Below are 19,760 nucleotides of genomic sequence, written 5' to 3' on the forward strand. Positions count from 1 at the left end.
ATTTCTTGGGCCGCTCCCGCGGCATATGGAGGTTCCCAGGCTAGGGGTTGAATCGGAGCTGTAGCCACCGGCCTACGCCAGAGCCACAGCAACGCGGGATCCGAGCTGCGTCTGCAACCTACACCACAGCTCACGGCAACGCCGGATCCTTAACCCACTGAGCAAGGGCAGGGACCGAACCCGCAACCTCATGGTTCCTAGTCGAATTCGTTAACCACTGCGCCACGACAGGAACTCCGATAACTGATTATTAATTAAACTCTACACTTCCCCACTAATGTCCCTTTTCCATTTCAGGGTCCCATCCCAGATTCTCGTGGTACAGACTGAATGTGAGTCTCCTCCAAACTCATGCATTGAAGCTCTAACCTCCCAGGGCGATGGTGTTAGGAGGGGGCCTTTGGGAGGTGATGAGGTCAAGAGGGTGGAGCCCCGTTGAGTGGGATTAGTGACCTGAGAAAAGAGGCTCCAGAGAGTCCCTTGTCCCTTCCATCTTGTGAGGCCACAGCGAGAAGACAGCCCGTGGGCCAGGAAGTGGGCCTTCAGCAGACGTGGGGTCAGCAGGTGCACTCCCTGCAGACTCCCCAGCCTCCAGGACTGAGAGGTAAGTGAGTCTGTTGCTGAAGCCACAAGCCTGTGGTGGTTTTGCTGTGGCTGCCAGGCTGCCGAGAAGCCTGTCACCGTCTGGCGTTAATGCCTCTCTGGTTCCCTCTGGTCTGTGACGGTTTCCCAGAAGCTCCTGTTTCCCAGTGACCTCGGCATGTTTGAGGCTTGCTGTCAGCATTTTGGACGCTGCCCCTCAGTGTCTGTGTGTGAAGCTGTTGTCATGGTTAAACGGGGGTCACGGCTTTAGGGAATCGCACCCAGAGTGCGGTGCCCTCCTGTCCATGGCACGCAGGCCCCTGGGTCCTGGCCAGGCATAAACTCAGCAGGGACATTGCTGTGACACAGGTCGTGCATACCTTTCGCTTCGGTAAACGACGTGTTTCCCAAGGTGTGGCATCAATTCACACACGCACCAACCGCATCTGGAAGCCCCACGTCTCTGCCCTTTTTAATTTCAGCCACTCTGATGCGTGTATCTCGGGGTAATCATTTGCATTTTAATGATGTTGAGAGCTTTTCAAAAACATGTTATTGGCAATTTTGCTGTTGTCTTTGGTGAAATCCTGTTGAAGCCCCTTGCGGTTTCTTTTTTTCTTTTCTTTTTTTTTTTTTTAATGGAATTGACTATTATTGTCTGTAGGAGCTCTTTATTTTTTAGGGGGTTCTGGGAGGGGAGCCCGGGGGCGGAGCCGCGGAGGAGGGGCCGTGACCAGCAGGGGGCGGAGCAAGAACGAAGGGCCGCAGGGGGCGCCTGGGGCGCCTGCCGCCCTCCCACCCCCGCCTTCCCGGGAGCCCCAGGTCCTTGGCTTTTTCTCTTCATTCTCTCCTTTCGTTCCCTTCCCCTTCTGCTTAGATCTTTGTAATCCTCCAAATAAATCCCACTCTGATTTAAGCTGGCCTGATTCCCGTTGCTCCTAATAAAAATACTGGACTGTTACATGGTGTTCGGAGTCGGGAGCCACTGATGTTTTAATAAGAGCCAGGCTCCGGCACAGCCGGGCTGGGTTCAGTCCCTGGCTCTGCTACTTGCTAGTGTCACTGTCACCCTTCTGCCTCACTGATGGGGTTTCAGTAATTATCCATTCTCCCCTGCCCGGCCTTTGGGTAAGGCCGGTTCCGCTCTAAGAATTAAAGCTATCGTGAACAATTTGGCACACGTCCTTGGTGGGCACAGGTGTCCCTCTGCTGGGTATAAATTAGAAGTAGATTCTCTTGTCTCAGGGGAGGCGTCTGCACCGCTTTGTAGAGACTGCAATGCACTTTCTCGAAGCCGTTTCACCCATTTACATGCCCCGAGCAGCGAGTGTGAGTTCCAGCTGCTCTGTCCTCATCAACACTGGGTATTGTCCCTCCTGTTCATGTGGCCTTGGGGTTACCGCAATTTTAAGGAGTTGTTGGCATGGAAGTTTACAGCAGGAGAATGTCAGCAACGCTCACAGCCGTCGCCCTGGGGCTGAGAGTCTCAGGAAAGGGACTGCGGGAGGAAGTCTCAGGAAAGGGACTGCGGGAGGAACGCTGCCAGCAGGAATGGGCTCCTGGAAAATGACATTTCTAACCACAATTTTGCAAAGTGGCGGCACTGTTTCATGGTTGCGGTTAACGCGCTGAGAGCGCGGTTGCCCATACAGAGTGCCCGGGTCATGGGAGGCATCAGTGTTTGCCGAAATCAGAAGAGCTATTGCAGAATCCCCTGTGGCCCAGCAGAAACAAATCCTTCTAGTATCCATGAGGGTGTGGGTTCTATCCCTGGCCTCGCTCAGTGTGTTAAGGATCCGGCAATGGCACAAGCTGTGGTCACGGATGTGGCTCGGTCAGATCTGCTATTGCTGTGGCTGTGGTGTAGGCCGGCAGCTGTAGCTCCGATTCGACCCCTAGCCTGGGAACCTCCATATGCCGCGGGTACAGCCCTAAAAAACTGAAAAAAAAAAAAAAAAAGAACAGCTGTTGCCTCTGGGGTGGGTTGGGCAATGGCCCAGGAAGGTGCGTGAGGGAAGACTTCTGGTGCTGAGGATGTTGGCGGCCTTGACCTGGTGTGTACACGTGGGAAAGTCGTCAGGCTGCACCCGTAAGCTTACTGCATTCTGCAGATTATACTCCCATTTTGAAAAGTAACTTAGGGGGGGTCCCTGGTGGCCGAATGGGTTAAGGACCTGGTTCAGTCACTGCAGTGGCTCTGATCACTGCTGTGGTGGAGGTTCAAGCCCTGGCCCAAGAACTTTCACATGTTGTGGGTGCGTCCAAAGAAAATATTAAATAAATAACTTAGTGGCCTTCTCTTCCCCATCGGACCCAGAAAGACCTCTTTCACCCTGGCCGCCATGATTTTGACCGAGGAAGGGAAGTATGGCATCAGGACCGAGGAGAGATGCCATGTCGGGGCTGGGAGAGGAGAAGGCGCTGCTGGAAGCCTCCCCCCTCGGAGCCGCTGGAAATCCCAGCAGGTGCAAAGGGCAGTCAGAGGACCACGCGCGGAGGGGAAAATAGAAGCCTTTCTGTTTCCCCATATGTCAGCAGAAGGAATAAGTTAAGAAAAAGGTGTTAGCTTGAAATTTATAAGGCAGCATGCTGGGTTTGCCAGTAAGAGAAAACCCAATTGCTCAGCCAGACTTTGAAAAATATTATTTTTCAACATCTGAGTGAAAACAGATGTTGTTTCCTGTTAAAGCAACGAGCTATACATGCTCTGACGTCCACCAGGGCCAGGCCGTTCTTTCTCCCTCCAGGAGCACAAGGCAAGTGACAATGAGCAGAACTCCAGCTTCGTCCTCCTCTGTCATTTGCCTGGTGACAAGCGGGCGGGACGACGGCTCTCCTACGGGACGAAATTTCATCACGGCGGCCCTCCTCCTCACCTGCACAGCTGGCCATGTCATGCCTGTGCATCCTGGCTGGGGACCGCTGACAGTGGGGACTTTCTTTTTCACTGGGTGCGGGGGTTGGATTGCTGGCTGACTGTCTGACGGCTTTTTCCTCGGTCCCCACTGATTGGGTTTTTCCAGCTTTGAAAGTGGGCTTTGCCTCCTCGCCCAGGCAAACAGTAATTTATGCTGGGACTACAGGTGGGCATACGACAGACTCGTCCTTTCAATCACCTGCAGCTTCCGGCGGGGCCGTCACCGGACAGCGTACCTGGCCTCACCCTGCCGCCACTGCCCGGGGTTCTCTGTACCTGCCCTTTTCTTCCTTCCAGGACCCCCCACCCCACCCCCGCAGCCCGCCGCAGCTGACACCTGCTCACATTGCCCCTCCATCATGTGGACTCAGTCACGCCTTCCAAAGGGTCTTCATCCAGCATTAGATTTCTTTGACACCTTAATAAGCCACCCTGTAATAAACCACACACACAAAACACTACTACTCACTCTGCTTTGGCAGCCCGAGCTATTGTTTTGCTTGACTTGTGAGGAATTAGACCCAAGGAAGCCGCTGGTCTTTTCAGGCATTGCTAAGCGTACAGTGATGCCTGGCGGGCTCTCACACGTCAGCAGGGACCACAGGACCCGGCACCTGCTGGGACAGAGCAATGGGACAGAGGGACGGTCGGAAGGCAGGAAGGTGCACTGGCGGGGAGCCCCGAACCCTGGACGGGCTCAGGCCCATGCCAGGGTTCAGGCCCAGAGGATCGCTGGTGCTCCTCTGAAGCCGTGGGCCCACCGGGCAGCCCGCGGGAGCCCTGCAACCCGGGAGAGCCAGCCACGTTCTCCGGCTGCTCTGTGCAGCGCAGGAGCTTCTGCCCACTGAGCACTTGAAACGCGGCTCATGAAAATGCAGAAATGAATTTTAATTTTATTGACCACCAATTAATTCACAGTTTTATTTAAATAGCCACATGTGGCCACAGTGACTTTATAGGACGGCACGGCTTTGGAGAGAAATAATCCGGCCTTGTATTGATATTTACTTTCATCTGACAAAGAAACTAACTGCATCAGCATTTAATATTCAGAGTGGGCCTGGGGCTCTCACTGAGTTGGCCTGTTGAGGGTCACTGTCGTGGGCTTTCCAGGGGCCTGGCCAGGAGGTCTCGGTCAGAGCCTAACAGTGGCTCCTGAGAGGCTTGTTCAAAATCTCATAAACAGCCTAGGTGCGTCTTTTACTGGATTTGCAACTTATCTGGTGTTAAGGAAAACTAATCACTGCCAAGTGGAACACTGATTTAAAAGAGAATCCTGGAGCTCCTGTTGTGGCTCAGCAGGTTAAGGACCTGAAGTGGTCTCTGTGAGGATGTGGGTTCAATCCCTGGCCTCACTCAGTGGTTGCCACGAACTGTGGTGTAGTTTGCAGGTGCAGCTTGCATCTGGTGCTGCTGTGGCTGTGCAGTAGGCCGGCAGCTGCAGCTCCCATTTGACCCCTAGTCTGGGAACTTCCAAATGCTGCAAGTTCGGCTCTTAAAGAAAGAAAGAAAGGGAAAAAAGAAAGAATCCTGCTCAGAATGGCAGATTGACGGTCTCTTGGGTGCAGCAGACAGACGAGGGGACACCTGCTCCAAGCTGACGAAGCCACAGGATGCAGAGTGACCAAGACTGAGTCAGATTTGCTCTCCCCACTGTCCAGGATGACTCTCCCCGAAGTGTAAGTGGTGTCTTAACATATTGGCTAATAGTAGCATAAAATCACCGAGATGAGAGAGACACTTGAGGATCAAACACATGAAAATGAAGACAATTTTTTTTTTACCACTTTAAAGATCCTAAATGCAATACATTATAACATTTCACTAAATGTTTGATATATTGCCAGAAGCTTTTGAGCTTTCAAACTTAGCAGCAATTTTAGTCGAATTCCACAGAGGAAGCACTTCCAGCTGTGGTTCAAAGAGCCGAAATACAAAGAAAGCCATCGGGAGGCGCACTGAAATGCACGCCTTTGTCCCCGACGCTGCTGGAGCGCGGGGGAAGCTCCCCTGAGACGGAAGGAAGTGGGTTAGAGCACGTTACACAGTGCGGGAGACTTGCTACCCAGGCGGATAAAAGCACAGAGGTTCTCTTTTTAGCTTTTTATGTTAAAATGATCGCAGATTTAGAGAAAAATTGTAAAACCCGCACAGAGTTCTCCCGTGCCCTCCACCTCGGTCCCCGACAGTAACCCCGCAGTGACGGAACCAGGACAGCAGTCCCGACGCTGTTCACAGATCTGCAGGCCTTCTCCGCTTCTCATCTTTTCCTGCCCGCGGCCTCTTCCCAGTAGCAGCCCCACTGCCTGAGCGTGGGGTCTCCCTGGACACCCCACCTGGGACTGCCCCTCTTCCTGACCTTGACAGGTTGGGAGAGTCCTGGGCAGGCGTTTTTCGGCTCTCTCTCCCTTTGGGTTTGTCGGATCCTTCCTCAGGTGCAGATGGAGGTCAGGCATCTCCTCGGCAGGACCCAGGCGCGGAGGGAGGTTGTGTGTCTTTGGCAGGAATCTCCCAGGGGGATTCCTCTCTGCCCCTCGTCCCGGGGCCCCCTGACAGCCACGCATTCGCTGCTGGAGACGTTAACCTCCCCTCCCCGCTCAGGTCTGTCTGCCAGGTCTGCCCCCTAAAGTGCTGTGGGTCCTTCTGTCACAAGCAAGCATCTGTCAGAGACACTTGGAGAATCCGCAAGTGTCTTCTTTCTTTCTCTGTTTTTTTTTCTCTTTATTTTCAGGGCTGCCTCCACGGCACATGGAAGTTCCCAGGCCAGGGGTCTAACTGGAGCGGCAGCTGCCAGCCGACACCACAGCCACAGCAACGCCGGATCCTTAACCTGCTGCGCGAGGCCGGGGATCAAACCTGCGTCCTCACGGAGTCAGATTCGTTTCTGCTGAGCCACGATGGGAACTCCCAGAGTCTTCTTTCTAATCCAGGTGTCTGTATCTAGTACTGACACTGTATTCTGTTTCAAAAATTAAAATGAGAAAAGATCTATTTTCCCCTATGATGTGCTACACATATATATATAAAATAGCTATTTTACTAAAGTAAGAAGTCTGTAATGGAAAAACTGCCGCCAACCTCCTAGGAAAGGAAAGGCCCTGGGTTAGCAGTTATTACGACACGTGAGGCTTGTTCACTGTATCCGCATGAGTTACACAAATCAGAACCTGCAGCCACAAAGCGTAGATGTCACCACTGCGCTTACGCTGATTTAGAAATAAAAACACAAAAGAGTACCTATAGCACTTTGCAGTGAGGTGAGGAACGACCACAAACATTTTTGGGGGGTAGCAGAATTATTCTGGTTAAATCGTAGCAGGATAATTAAAAGAATATTGACCTTAAAGAGGAATTATACAGGAGTTCCTGTTGTGGCTCAGCAAGTTAAGAACCGGACAGAGTATCCCTGGGGATGTTTGATCCCTGGCCTCTCTCAGGGACCCGACCCGTCTACACACATCACACCCGGGGTCCCTCCCGAGGGACGGCGACGCGTCTCCTCACGTCACACCTGAGGACCCTCCCGAGGGACGGTGACCCGTCCCCTCACGTCCCCCCGGGGTCCCTCCCGAGGGACGGTGACCCGACCCGTCTACACATGTCATACTGAGGGACAGTGACCCGTCCCCACACGTCCCCCCGGGGTCCCTCCCGAGGGACGGTGACCCGTCCCCTCACGTCCCCCCGGGGTCCCTCCCGAGGGACGGTGACCCGTCCCCTCACGTCCCCCCGGGGACCCTCCCGAGGGACGGTGACCCGACCCGTCTACACATGTCATACTGAGGGACAGTGACCCGTCCCCACACGTCCCCCCGGGGTCCCTCCCGAGGGACGGTGACCCGTCTCCTCACGTCCCCCCGGGGTCCCTCCCGAGGGACGGTGACCCGTCCCCTCACGTCCCCCCGGGGACCCTCCCGAGGGACGGTGACCCGACCCGTCTACACATGTCATACTGAGGGACAGTGACCCGTCCCCACACGTCCCCCCGGGGTCCCTCCCGAGGGACAGTGACCCGTCTCCTCACGTCCCCCCGGGGTCCCTCCCGAGGGCCGGGGACCCGTCCCCTCACGTCACACCTGAGGACCCTCCCGAGGGACGGTGACCCGTCCCCTCACGTCCCCCCGGGGTCCCTCCCGAGGGCCGGGGACCTGAGCGTGTCTGAAAGGCTGCCTTTGGCTAAACCGCTCCGCCCGCCGTGCGGTGACCGCGGGCAGCAGGCTGCTCTCCCACTGAGTTCTGCTGATTCGGCTGAGCTCCGACGGCGCCACGACGGCGCCCGCTCCTCCCGGAACCGCTCGCGTTCTCCCCGCCGCCGCGCGTCTCCGCTCGGGAACAGGTTCCCGCCGCCAGCGGGTGACCGGCCCGCTTCTGTCCGCTCTCCCTCATCACCGGGGCCCGGCGGGGCCGCCGTCCCTGTGCCCGGCGCCCGGGTCCTGCGCCCGCGGTCCCCCCGCGGCGTCGGTGCCAAGGGCGCCGCCCTCCCCCCCGGGGCCGTCCCGCCCGCGTCCCCGCCGCCGCCCGCCGCGCCGCCTCCCTCCGCCGCCTCGCGCTCCCTCACCGCCTCAGCGCTGCTCCGGCGCCTCCGCGCGACGGCGCTTCCCGGGCGTCGCGTCCCCGCAGCCGCCCGCCCCTCCCCCCGGGAGCCGCGCCTCCGCCGCTCCCGCTCGGCCGCCGTCGGGGCGGCGTCTCCCGGCGCCGGGCTCGGGCGGGGCTGTGCCCCCGAGGGCCCGGGCCGCGGGGCCGCCGGTCCGTGGAAGCCGAGTCTCGTTAGACGGCGGAGCGGCGCCGGAGGAGGGGAGGCCGCAGTCCCGCGTTCTGACCAAGGGCACCCGGGCCCGGACGGAGGCGGCGGGCGACGCGCCCCCGGGAGGCCGCCCCCTCGCAGGCACCCGCGCTGCGGCCGCGGGCCTGGAACCGGGCGGGCCCTGGAGGCGGGAGCGACCAGCAGTCCCGGGTGTTCCCGGGCCGCGCACCTCACGGCGGGGAGACCCAGGCCCGGCGCGCCCGCCCCCCGCGGGCCCCGTCCCTGCCGGCGGCTCGGGGCCCCGTCCCCCGCCGCGCCCTCCCCGCGCCCGCCGCCCCCGGCCGGGCCTGGGAGCCCCCTCGGCGGGCAGCGGAGAGTCACGGGCCCTCGGCGCCTGAAGGCGGGCGCCCTGCGGGGATGGAGGTCAGCGAAGCCGCCGCCTCCCGCGCCCGCAGCCCGCGGACTCCGCGCGCCGCTGGGGGGGCGGCCCTCAGGACGGAGCCGGGACGCTGCCTCCGCAGCACCTGTCCCCCCGGGCCCCGCGGGGACCCTGTCGGGGGCGCTGCCACTGCCGGGCAGGCTTCCGGGTGCTTGGCCACCTGCCGCCGGCCGGGGGCGGGAGGCGGGCGCAGCCCAGCGGGAGTCTTCGCGCCAGGAGCCCTGGACCAGGCGACTAAGTGAGGACGTCCCCAGGCGCTGTCTGGACCTCTCCTGGGGAGGGGACAGTTCCACCCTGGGAAGGACGGGGCTTTGGCTGCCGGGACTGGCGGTGTCAGCGTCCCAGAGGCCCTGCACCCTCTTGGGTCCGGGTCAGGGCACATGCAGAGGGCAGCGTCGCCGTAGGGCCTGAGAACCGTCACTGGGGACACACCTGCGGCGCCATCGTCCTGGTCAAGACAGACGTCACCCAGGAGCACCCCTGTGCAGCCTCCCGGTCACGCAGACCAGAGACTGAAGCTGAACTGTCTTATTTGTATGAGACAGTCCAAAAAGGAGTAAAGAAATAAGAGATCAGGCGAGTGCAGAGCAACAGACGAGCAGGCAGTGGAATCTGAGGCCCGAGGAGAGAGACGAGGGCACAGATGGCGCCGGGATTCGGACAGCTGGACGCGGGCTCAGCGGCAGGGCTGTTTACCAGTGGGGCCGCATCTCGGGCACCGGACGGGACGCTTGGTGGCTGCTGACCACGGGACTGTTTTCTCATCCAAGTTTCTTTTTTTTTTTTTTCTAGGGCTGCACCCGCGGCATATGGAGGGTCCCAGGCTGGGGGTCTAATCAGAGGTACAGCCGTTGGCCTACGCCACAGCCACACCAATGTGGGATCCCAGCGGCGTCTGCGACCTACACCACAGCTCAGGCAACGCTGGATCCTTAACCCACTGAGCAAGGCCAGGGATCGAACCCGCAACCTCAGGGTTCCTAGTCGGACTCATTAACCGCTGAGCCACAACGGGAACTCCTCATCCAAGTTTCAAAAGAGTGGGGGAGGGCGGGTCACTGGGACCCAGGAGAGGGTCAGTGGCAGGAGGCAAACTGAGGCAAACCCACAGGGAGGGAGCTGGGGGTCAAGGCAGGGGGGCCCCTCCCCAAGGCCCACCCAGGCCGGTGCAGAGCCTGTGGGGCCACCTCCAGGGCAGTGAGAGGGGGCTGGGACGGAGGGATGCAGCACCAGGCCCCGCTGGGCAACAGGCTGCGTTTCCATTTAAAAAAGCAAACGGTCAAATCACCACACCACATGCATCAGGCAAAACCACCAAGAATCCAGGGAAAATCAGTAAAATCTCAATCCCAGAAACACCCCCTCTCGGAACTGGAGCAGTCAAGAAGGAAATGCAGAGACACTCAGGATTCATATAAGAATCAGCGAGTGAGTGGGTGTGTGTGATACTGTTTAATGAAATGGCAATTTCCCAGCTTCTTAACACCAAAGGAGTTTTTCATAAATTGTGAAGAGGAGAGGTCTTACAGACCACACTGACCTGGAAATTAACACTAAGAAGCCACTTCTTAATGTTAATTAATGTCAACACTTTAAAAAACAATTTCCAGATCAAAAATAAATACCTTATAAGTGACTAGTTATACAGAAACTCTTAGAGTGAATATATTTCATCTTAAAACCTTTAGGATCAAGTTGAAGTCATAATCAGAGGAAGTTTTATAGTTTTACCCACAATTACTTTTAGTTTGAAAAGAACAATTTAAGCATATTCATTGTAAGAAACCAGAAAAATAGTTAAAAAAGAATAAGAAGGATTAAATCAAGAGTGATAAAACTAATGGTGATAAAATCCCCCTGAACTAATGAAAATTCCAAAAATTCCAAAAGCTGCTTATTTAAAAACATATTTAGGAAAGACACGTTCGTGGCAAGCCTGACCTTTAGGAAAACTGGGAGGGAACAGACACACTCCCATTTAGGAATGAGAACAGAGACGTGATGGCAGAGACGCAGGAGATGAAACTGTAAAACAATCTGCCCAACTTTTTGTCAGTACATTTGAAAATACGGATGAAATGAATGACCTTGTGGAAAAAGTCACCCACGGAGTGAGCGTGAGCTGGACAGAGAGCCTCAGCACCACATAAGCCTGTTAACAGGCCTGGCCAAGCCTCACCAAAAAAAAGGTGAAAAGCTGCCAAAGCCCGACGACTCATTTGACCAGATACACAGACCGTCCTAGAACAGAGGAGAATAGAGTACTCATCACTTCATAAAACCTTCGCAAACAACCTAACAAAGGCCCCCCCAGACACATGAGACAGTCCTTCCCCAGGACAGAAGCAAACACACCAAGTCCATCAGGAGCAGACCGAAGGCTTGGACATAATAGGGACACACACCCTGTGGTCAAGAGGGTTTTATTCCAGAACGTGGGGGTGGGGTCTGCCCCCCCCCCCGAGACTCATCGACACAAGTCATCGCCCTCCACGTACTCGAGAGGAGACGGAGAATCGTGATTTTTATCAGACCTCCTAATCACGAGCTTGGTGTGAACAGAACCAGAGGAGAGCTTAAAGAATATAACACAAGACTCTCCCCCAAACCAGCAGTTGGTATGATCGTAAATGAGGAAATACTGAAATCGTTAAAGGTGGGAACCGGAGTTCCCTTGTGGTGCAGTGGGTCAAGGACCTGGCACTGTCGCTCCAGTGGCTTGGGTCACCGCTGTGGTGAGGGTTTGACCCCTTGCCAAGGAACTTCCACATGCTGTGGACGTGGCCAAAAAAGAAAAAAAAAAAAAATTAAGATCAGAAACCACTGAAGAGGAGGACAAATTTGACAAAAAATCTTCTGTAGTTTAAAGACACCAGAGGAGTTCCCATCGTGGCCCAGCGGAAAATGAATCCGACCAGCATCCACGAGGATGCAGGTTCAATCCCTGGCCTTGCTCAGTGGGTCAAGGATCTGGTGACACTGCCATGAACTAGTGCGGCCCTAAAAAAGACAAAGAAAGAAGAGATTCCAGTAGAAATCTGGACAGAGGACACAAGTCACAGAAAAAAACTCAGATGATCCACAAGCTTATGAAGAGCGTAACTGAGACCTTCTTGCACTGAAACTGACTTAAAATTAGTCACGCTTTTGTTTAAGTTCAGTTGAAAATGTCTCATCCCATAAAAAATACTGGTTTTAAGGAAACGTTCCTGTGCACGAGGCCGTTCTTGTGCTGGGCTCCACTGCTACCTGACCTTATTTATTTGATTATTTAGCTTTTTGGTCTTTTCAGGGCTGCACCTGCAGCACATGGAGGTTCCCAGGCTAGGGGTCCAATCGGAGCTGGCTGCCGGCCTACACCACAGCCACAGTAACGCCAGATCCGAGGTGCGTCTGTGACCCACACCACAGCTCATGGCAACACTGGATCCTTATTAATCAATCCACTAAGGAAGGCCAGGGATCGAACCCGCAACTTCATGGTTCCTAGTCGGGTTCATTTCCACTGCGCCACGACGGGAACTCCAGCCAGATCTTATTTTGATCAAGGCTGACAGGCACTGGACCAAGTTGCTTTGATTGTAAATCCTTAATCATTATACGGATCCATCAACTGAGGTGTCCTATGGCTTTGAGGGTGCACTCCTGACTTGTGCAGAGACACGTTCTGTCGCATCCCACACAGCAGTCTCAGGGGGAAGTTTCTGAGCTTTCCACTCAGAGACTAAAAGGAGGCTGTGGGGCCTGGGGGGCAGCTGCTGGGTGACCCACAAGGAACTTGAGCAAATCTCGCGGCTCGACTCATTTTAAATTCTTTTTTAGTGTACTCCTAACTTCTTTAATTTATTTTTTATTTCTAACTTCTTTTCTGACTCATTTTAAATTCTTTTTTAGTGTACACCTAACTTCTTTAATTTATTTTTTATTTCTAACTTCTTTTCCATGAGCTGCCTCTTTCCAGGTGAACAGACTGCTCCTTCTCCGGTTTAACAAACAGCCATTACTATTTTAAATACCCCATTCCAACTTTAAAAACGCACACACAGTCAAGGAGCCAGCTCTACCAGGGGTGGTTTCCAGGACTGATGCCTGAGGTCCTCGGGATGGAGTGAGGCCATCAAAGGCAGACCGGGCCGAGGTGGGAACTTGGGGTACACAGAGCGATGGCGTTTCCCCAAGGCTTTCTGGGGAGCGACGCCCGCTCGCTGCCCCCGACAGCAGGTCTTGTCCTTGAAGCAGAATGACGCTTGGCTCCACCTGGTCCCTGACCTCCTATGAAATGCTAGTTTTCCTCTCATCTCGTTCGCCGTCTCTGCGCCGGTTTTTGGCTGCTTTGTGGGAGGCCTCTTCTGAGACTCGGCTGCGAGCACCCTCATCAGACAGCGGAGCCTTTGGAGTGGGGAGGGAGGAGGGCTCCCAGCCCCTTTGCAGGACTTAAACATTCGGGACATACACATCACCTGTGTCACTTAATTTTCAACGGCAAACAGCAACCAGGGGGCTGTGAGGCACTCTGTGACGGGTGTCTGAGAAAGGAAGAATCAGCCATCACCTCGGAAGCACGTACGAGCACCCACAGGCTGGCTTACCATCACAGCCATCTGCAACTTCCACCAAAATCACCGTCTCGACAATTCCATTCCCCCCCCCAAAAAAAAATCTTACAAAATGAGTGGGCCTGGAGTCCCGCCATGGTGCAGTGAGATAAAAATCTGACTGCAGTGGCTCAATCACTGCAAAGGCACGGGTTCGACCCCAGCCTGCTGCAGTGGTTAAAGGAGCCAGCACTGTCACAGCTGCGGCTCGGATTCAATCCCCATGCCGAGAACTTCCACGTGCCTCACGTGTACCCATCTAAAAATACAACAAGAGTTCCTGTCCTGGCTCAGTGGTAACGTACCTGATTAATACCCACGAGGTTGTGGGTTCCATCCCTGGCCTCGCTCAGTGGGTTAAGGATCCGGCATTGCCATGAGCTGAGGTGTAGGCCGGCAGCTACAGCTCCAATTCGACCCCTACCTGGGAACTTCCAAAAGCCTTGAATGTGGCCCTAAAAAAAAAAAAAAAAAAAACCCTTCCCCAAACGCATACGAGGACAGACTAATGTAGCGGTGCTGATGGCTTCTCAGCCCTGATCCTGTTTGAGTTTTGCCCGCTTGGCCTGCCCTCCCGATTACACTGAAGCACGTTCCAGGAAAGACAGAATCCCAGCAAACAGTTCCCGTCGGAGCTTCTAAGCAGCGCACGCTGGTGACATGGAGCCACAATGTTTCAATCACGCTGAAGTGTAGATGCTGCTCAGGCATAGACTCTGTCCCATGTTCTTACCCCCAAGGAGCAGTCATACTGTCCGATTCCACAAATGACCAAATGTTCTGACCTTTGGTGTATTTCAGAGACTCACTTAATGTTTGCCAGCAAATACTCACTCACCATGAAGTCTCTGAGATGCTTTTAAAAAATAGTCCATGGAGTTCCCGTCGTGGCTCAGTGGTTAATGAATCTGACTAGGAGCCATGAGGTTGTGGGTTTGATCCCTGGCCTTGCTCAGTGGGTTGGGGATCCGGCATTGCTGTGAGCTGTGGTGTAGGTCGCAGACATGGCTCGGATCCCGAGTTGCTATGGCTCTGGCGTAGGCCGGTGGCTACAGCTCCGATTCGACCCCTAGCCTGGGAACCTCCCTATGGCCCGGGAGCAGCCCAAGGAATGGCAAAAAATAGTCCGTGCAGGTCGCAGGTTTGATCCCTGGACTTGCTCAGTGGGTTGGGGATCTGGTGTTGCTGTGGCTGTGATGTAGGCCGGCAGCTGCAGCTCCGATTCGACCCCTAGCCTGGGAACCTCCATATACTCTGGGTGCAGCCCTAAAAAGGCACAAATAAATAAATAAAAATAAGAAAAAACAGTACACGCAGGGAACAAGGGGCTGCTATCAGGGTTCCGAGGTCAGCTGGGTTCGGGAGTGGCACTATAAAGCAGCGGTGACCCGGCAGACGTTCTGACTTCTGTTCTTGGCACAGAGTGATTTTCGTGACACTCCCAGAGGCTTGTGCTTCCTCTTCATTTGGTCTAGTAGGATTTTCCATATGTACGAAAAGCAATGGGAGTTTTTAAAGAATGTACTTGAGCGTGCGAGAATGGCTATTCTATGGTCATTTATCAATGGTCATTTGTGTGCTGAAAAGGCTTTTATAGTTATCAACAGGTGCCGGCCCAAAGAAGTTTAGGAAACGATGCTTGTGGTCTTTGATGAAGATAAGCACACACGGACAATACTGTTAGCTGGCAGTGACTTATCCCCCACGTGCCTACCACGGGGACAGGGTGTCTGTAAAACCAGACCACGCGCACGGGAAGTGGTGCAGGGGCGACCGGAGGCCTGGAAGGGTGAGCCACGTCGCAGACGCAAAGTGAGAGGCAACAGTAAAGCCGACCCGCTTCCTGTTCTTCCCACGGACACCCCCCGCCCCCCCCCAAGGAAAGAAGGCACACCCAGAAAGAAACCCAGTGTGAGTTTTTTATTCAGTTTGAAAAGGACAGTTTAAAAACAGACGTTAGTGACACGCTGAGAACACGGGTATGTCACCGCCATTTCCTCTACCGTCACCAGTTTTTATTACAAAAATCAGAAAAGTAAAAATTCATGACAATATCTGCACAGTGTAACCACTAGTTGCCTAAACAAAAGCTAATTTCTATAAAACCATGAACTTAATGCAGCTTTTTATTAAGAGAGTTGCAAAATTCCCTCAGTTAACTGGATATATGTATATATATAGGTATAGTGGTATATGTTTTAAAGCAGAAAACCCCAAAAAACAAAACAAGGAAAAAAGAAAATGTAAGTCAAAAGAGCCTGTTAAATATCTTGACCTGACAGTCCCTACAAAGAGTAACTTCCACTACATAGAAAGGAAACCGTTGTCTGTGGTAAAAATCCTGGAGACCGGGTAGGAAAGGCGGAATAAAAACACACCCGCCGGAAGTCCGTGCCAGGCTGCAGGTGCTCGCAGGAACTCCAGGGCGGCAGGGGCACGCACTGTGCGTCTACAAGACGTCAGCACCGGGCAGGGCGCAAAGTTCCCACGAGAAGACTGGGGAGGAGGACCGCTCCTTTCGCCCGAGAGGCCACTGCAGGACACCTCTGTGAGGCTGTACCTGGCACAGGGACAGAGCTGTCGTCTGTCAAATCCCTACAGGAGCGGAAACGCAAAGCTCTTCAAGAGGATGCCCGCGAGCAAAAGGGTGAACTTCCAGGCACCTCGTGGACCGTCTCCAATTTATCCTGATCCGATGTAATTTAATTTGACGAAAGGAAGCGTGGTCCTTCATGGTGACAGTATTCGACAGACTCATCGAGGCTGGCAGGGGAGAGATGAGGTCCCAAGGGCACCCTGAAAGAGGCCCCCCGCCCGGGCTCCCGAGAGAGAAGGGCCAGGGCGGGGCTCAAGTGTCAGCACAGCGCAGGGCCTGGCGACCCTGCAGGGCACCGCTGCTTAGTGTTCGGACTTGGACCGGCTCGGCGGCAGGACTGCTGCGTCCCGGGAGGCGGCCCGGGCCCTAGGAGCCGTGGAAGAGGTGCATGGTGCCCAGGACGGCACTGTCGTACCCCTGCTCCACCTTCACGGAGCTGGAGTGCTCGACCACGCTGCTCAGCTCGGGGAGGCTCTCGGCCGTGTCCCCGAAGCCGTGGTAGTGGCCGTAGCGCAGGTTCTCCCCGAGGTCCTCCGCCCAGGAAGGCCTGCTGGCCACGCAGCTGCTCGGGCTCCCGTTCAGGTGCAGGGACCCGCACATCTCGGGGTTCACGCCCGAGCTCTTTGCTGGCTCTTCGGTCCCGTGAACACAGAGAGAACCCTGGCTACTTGGGAAAGGCGGTGCTGGAGCTAATCCACTGCCAATGCCACCAGGTCCTGCTAAGCACTGGTCACTCCTGCTCTCCGTCCCACTGAGCTGTGTCGTGGAGGGGAAGTCCAAATGGCCATTGCGGACACCTCCATTTGTCAATGTGCTCGATACGGAGCTACTGCTTTTCACATCTGCATCAAGAAATACACCTGTCACCAGAATTCAGAACTGGGGGAGGGGAGGGTATAAACGCTGCGTTGCTGCCACCATTTTAAAGGATTTACTTTCTTTTCTTTAAACAAACCAGTTTCTTTTGCAAGGCAAAACGTGGTGCCTGAGTAGATTCACAAATAAACACAACAGCAGCATTTGCCTAGTAAGAGAGGAGACATTTATAAATTTCGTGAGCGCTGGGGCGTCATGTGAAAAAATTTCAGCTGACACGTACTGCATGGACAATTCCAACGGCACCGTACCCGCTCTCGGTTTAAGACTACTCCTGGAGGGCAGTTTTAAAATCACCACCCGTGAAAAAGTCCATGAGAACCAAATGCAAGGGTTCCCCCAAAGGGTTCAAATAAAACCAAAAAATGCCTCCAGCTTCTGAGAAATGAAAACAAGAAAGGCAGCTGATGAAGCCTGTGAATAAAGGAAGCTCTGGGCCGGCGAGGGGAGCCAGGAGGGCCCCAGGGGCTCCTCAGAGTGCCTCCCAGGAGTCAGGGAGGACTCGGGCAGGACAGCGCCGGTTCCCTGGCCACGCTCAGACCACACCGTCCCGCTGGGCAACGCCGCGTGGCAGCACTGGCAGAGGGCGGGGAATGGCGACCACAGGAAAAACCGTGAGCCCAAGGATCGCGAGCATCCAGTCTTGGGCCGAGAGCACAGTTCTGGAGAGTTCTTTCTGCCTTCAGCAATTACAGTGACTGTGACATCCCAGGCTCCACGTCCAAAAACCACTTAGGTTGGAAAACCGCGGACAGTTTAATCTGCATATATCAACATCCACTAGAGCAGGATGTCTTATGAGAAAAAGCGTCCTCACAAGACGTCTGGGCACACGGGACCAGGCAGCTGCAAGGTACGCTTGTGCGTAAGGAAATCCGAGGACTAATATCCACGTCCACAGGAATTCACAGAAGGGTACAGAGAGTGCTCTAAAATCACGACTTGCTGCGTAACGTCAAGTTTTACCCCAGCGTGCTGCCCCATTAGAGTAAGGTGTGATTCTCCACCTCGGGAGTGAGGACACAGCTGTGTCTGTCCCCGTGGCCCTGAGACACCCACGCAGCGTGACCCTTCGCCTGGAGGGCCTGCACGCCGCCTTGTCTACACCCTGGACCTGCACTCGGACACAGGTTTCTGCGCGTCCTGCTAATCTTCCTGCTAACAAAAATCATTGCGTGTTCAGCGAACAAAACCATCTTCTAAACACTCCACGACTCATCAATTTTCTGGCAGTTTAAGTGACACCGTTTAAGAGCTGCTGTCAATTCTTCAGAGGATCTTGGATTCTTTTCAAATTAAAGGACAGCCCTTCTATTTGGTTAAACTCAAGGCTAGAGAACAAGCACTTCAAGGACTAAACATGAGGTAAAAGTAAAAACAAGTTGTTCCCAGGGGAATACCTTGTATGATTTTTTTCAAAAGTAACTTTTCCTGGGTGACAAACCCGTGAGCAGGATGGTGACCCTGACAGTAACAAAGAGAACGAGCCAGCAAGGAGAGAAACTGCATTTTCAGTTGACTGGGCCCCAGAAGCTCGGTGCACTAGACTTTGTCGTTTGACGCTCACTCTCTGTGTGTGTGTGTGTGTGTGTGTGTGTGTGTGTGTGTGTGTGCGCGCGCGCTGACTGGGCCTCAGAAGCTCGAGTTCACTAGACTTTGTTGTTTGACGCTCACTGTGTGTGTGTGTGTGTGTGTGTGTATTTACCACCGCTGTCCGGTGCCCAGTTAGCGTGAGTTCCACTATGCAATCTCACCATCAAGGCAGGTGTAACCTCCTATCACTGTGGACATCTAGTAAAAGTGAGCACAAAACAGACATCCCAGAGACGGGGCCGCACCCCGCGACTGTCTCCGATGCCGCCTTTGACCCCGTCCCCATCTACCTGCCTGGACGCGGCCTCGCTCTCCCCTCGCCCAGTGACTGCAAGGAACCTCCAGCGTCTTCACTGTGTGCACGCAGTCAGAGGGTGTTACAAGTGAAATGATGGAACATACGGGGAAGCTTACGTGGCACCGGTTATATGGGATGAGCTGGGCTTTAATAAAGAATGGCCTTTTTAATATTAGGTTCAAGCATGGCACTAAATTTTACCTAAAACCCAGGGAATTAATGTTGGAAGATGAAAGAGTGATTACTTCTTTTCAAAAGCAGGCAGCGATGCCATTTTTAAAAAAGCTGGCTTTGAGTTTTGTTATTTATCTTTAGCAGGGTCTTTAAATGTATTATCCAATCAGAATTTCCCTGCAAATCTACCCATTTCATTTAATTATTTGGCAAAATGGTGACTTCACCTATCCATATTCTGTGGCTTCTAGAAAGATGTACACATTTTCATTTTAGTGAACAGAAATGATTTTTTTTCATGGATGTCTGGGAAACAAAATACATGATCTTTTATCCCCAGTGAAGAATTTAGGATACAGACATAATAATAAAACTTTAGGAAAACCAGTATCTATTTCCAAATATATTAACACATTAAGAGAATGGCTAAAATGTGGCCATGATTCCCTAAATAAGAGCGGTAGGAAAAAGCATTAGCGAAATGGATAAATCTTTAAATATTAAAAGAAACGGAGCCCTTACTTTCTAAAAACTGAAAATGACTAACAACTACCTTCATATCTAAAAATCTCAAGATACTAAAACTGCATCTTGTGCGACACGGCGCATGGCACTTTAGTCAACTTGGAGTGAGTGTCGTCGTACAGCCCAAGGCAGCTGAGAGCACCGAGCCAAAGGCCTGGCTGGTCACACGTCAAAGCCACACCTACTAGGTCTCAGAGTTTACAGCCAGCCATTCTTTTTTGCTGTTTATCGCTTGGAAGTGACCAGCAATAGATGTCTGTCCAGGATATTTCCCCCCCAAGGTCCTATGTCAGAAAATGAAAAATGGGAAATCTTATTACACAAGGCACATTAAGCAAAAGCTTCAAATCAAAAGAAGAAGATTGCACTTATATCTTTCATATCTGTAAGATGCACCAAACCCACTTATCCTTGTGCTACA

At 53.8% G+C, this 19,760-nt stretch overlaps 1 protein-coding gene and 1 long non-coding RNA gene across 2 annotated transcripts in view; one reads left to right on the plus strand and one right to left on the minus strand.

Moving 5' to 3' along the window:
• The first annotated feature begins 9,452 nt into the window (after positions 1-9,452).
• LOC146398735 (uncharacterized) lies at positions 9,453-16,124 on the plus strand. Its single transcript, XR_014819966.1, has 2 exons — positions 9,453-11,997; positions 14,625-16,124. It is a non-coding gene; the product is annotated as an uncharacterized LOC146398735 (long non-coding RNA).
• Positions 15,181-19,760, minus strand: part of ANKRD10 (ankyrin repeat domain 10) — a 32,696-nt gene continuing 28,116 nt past the window's right edge. The window contains 1 exon segment of the mRNA NM_001244616.1: positions 15,181-16,715. Within this exon segment, the coding sequence (NP_001231545.1) occupies positions 16,240-16,715 (476 nt within the window). The 3' untranslated portion in view covers positions 15,181-16,239.

The sequence above is a fragment of the Sus scrofa genome, chromosome 11, assembly GCF_054392235.1.
Source record: "Sus scrofa isolate SSC_HxYL_T2T_F1_AM1 chromosome 11, Sscrofa_HxYL_maternal_Yorkshire_Landrace_v2.0, whole genome shotgun sequence".
In the NCBI taxonomy this organism is placed as follows: domain Eukaryota; kingdom Metazoa; phylum Chordata; class Mammalia; order Artiodactyla; family Suidae; genus Sus; species Sus scrofa.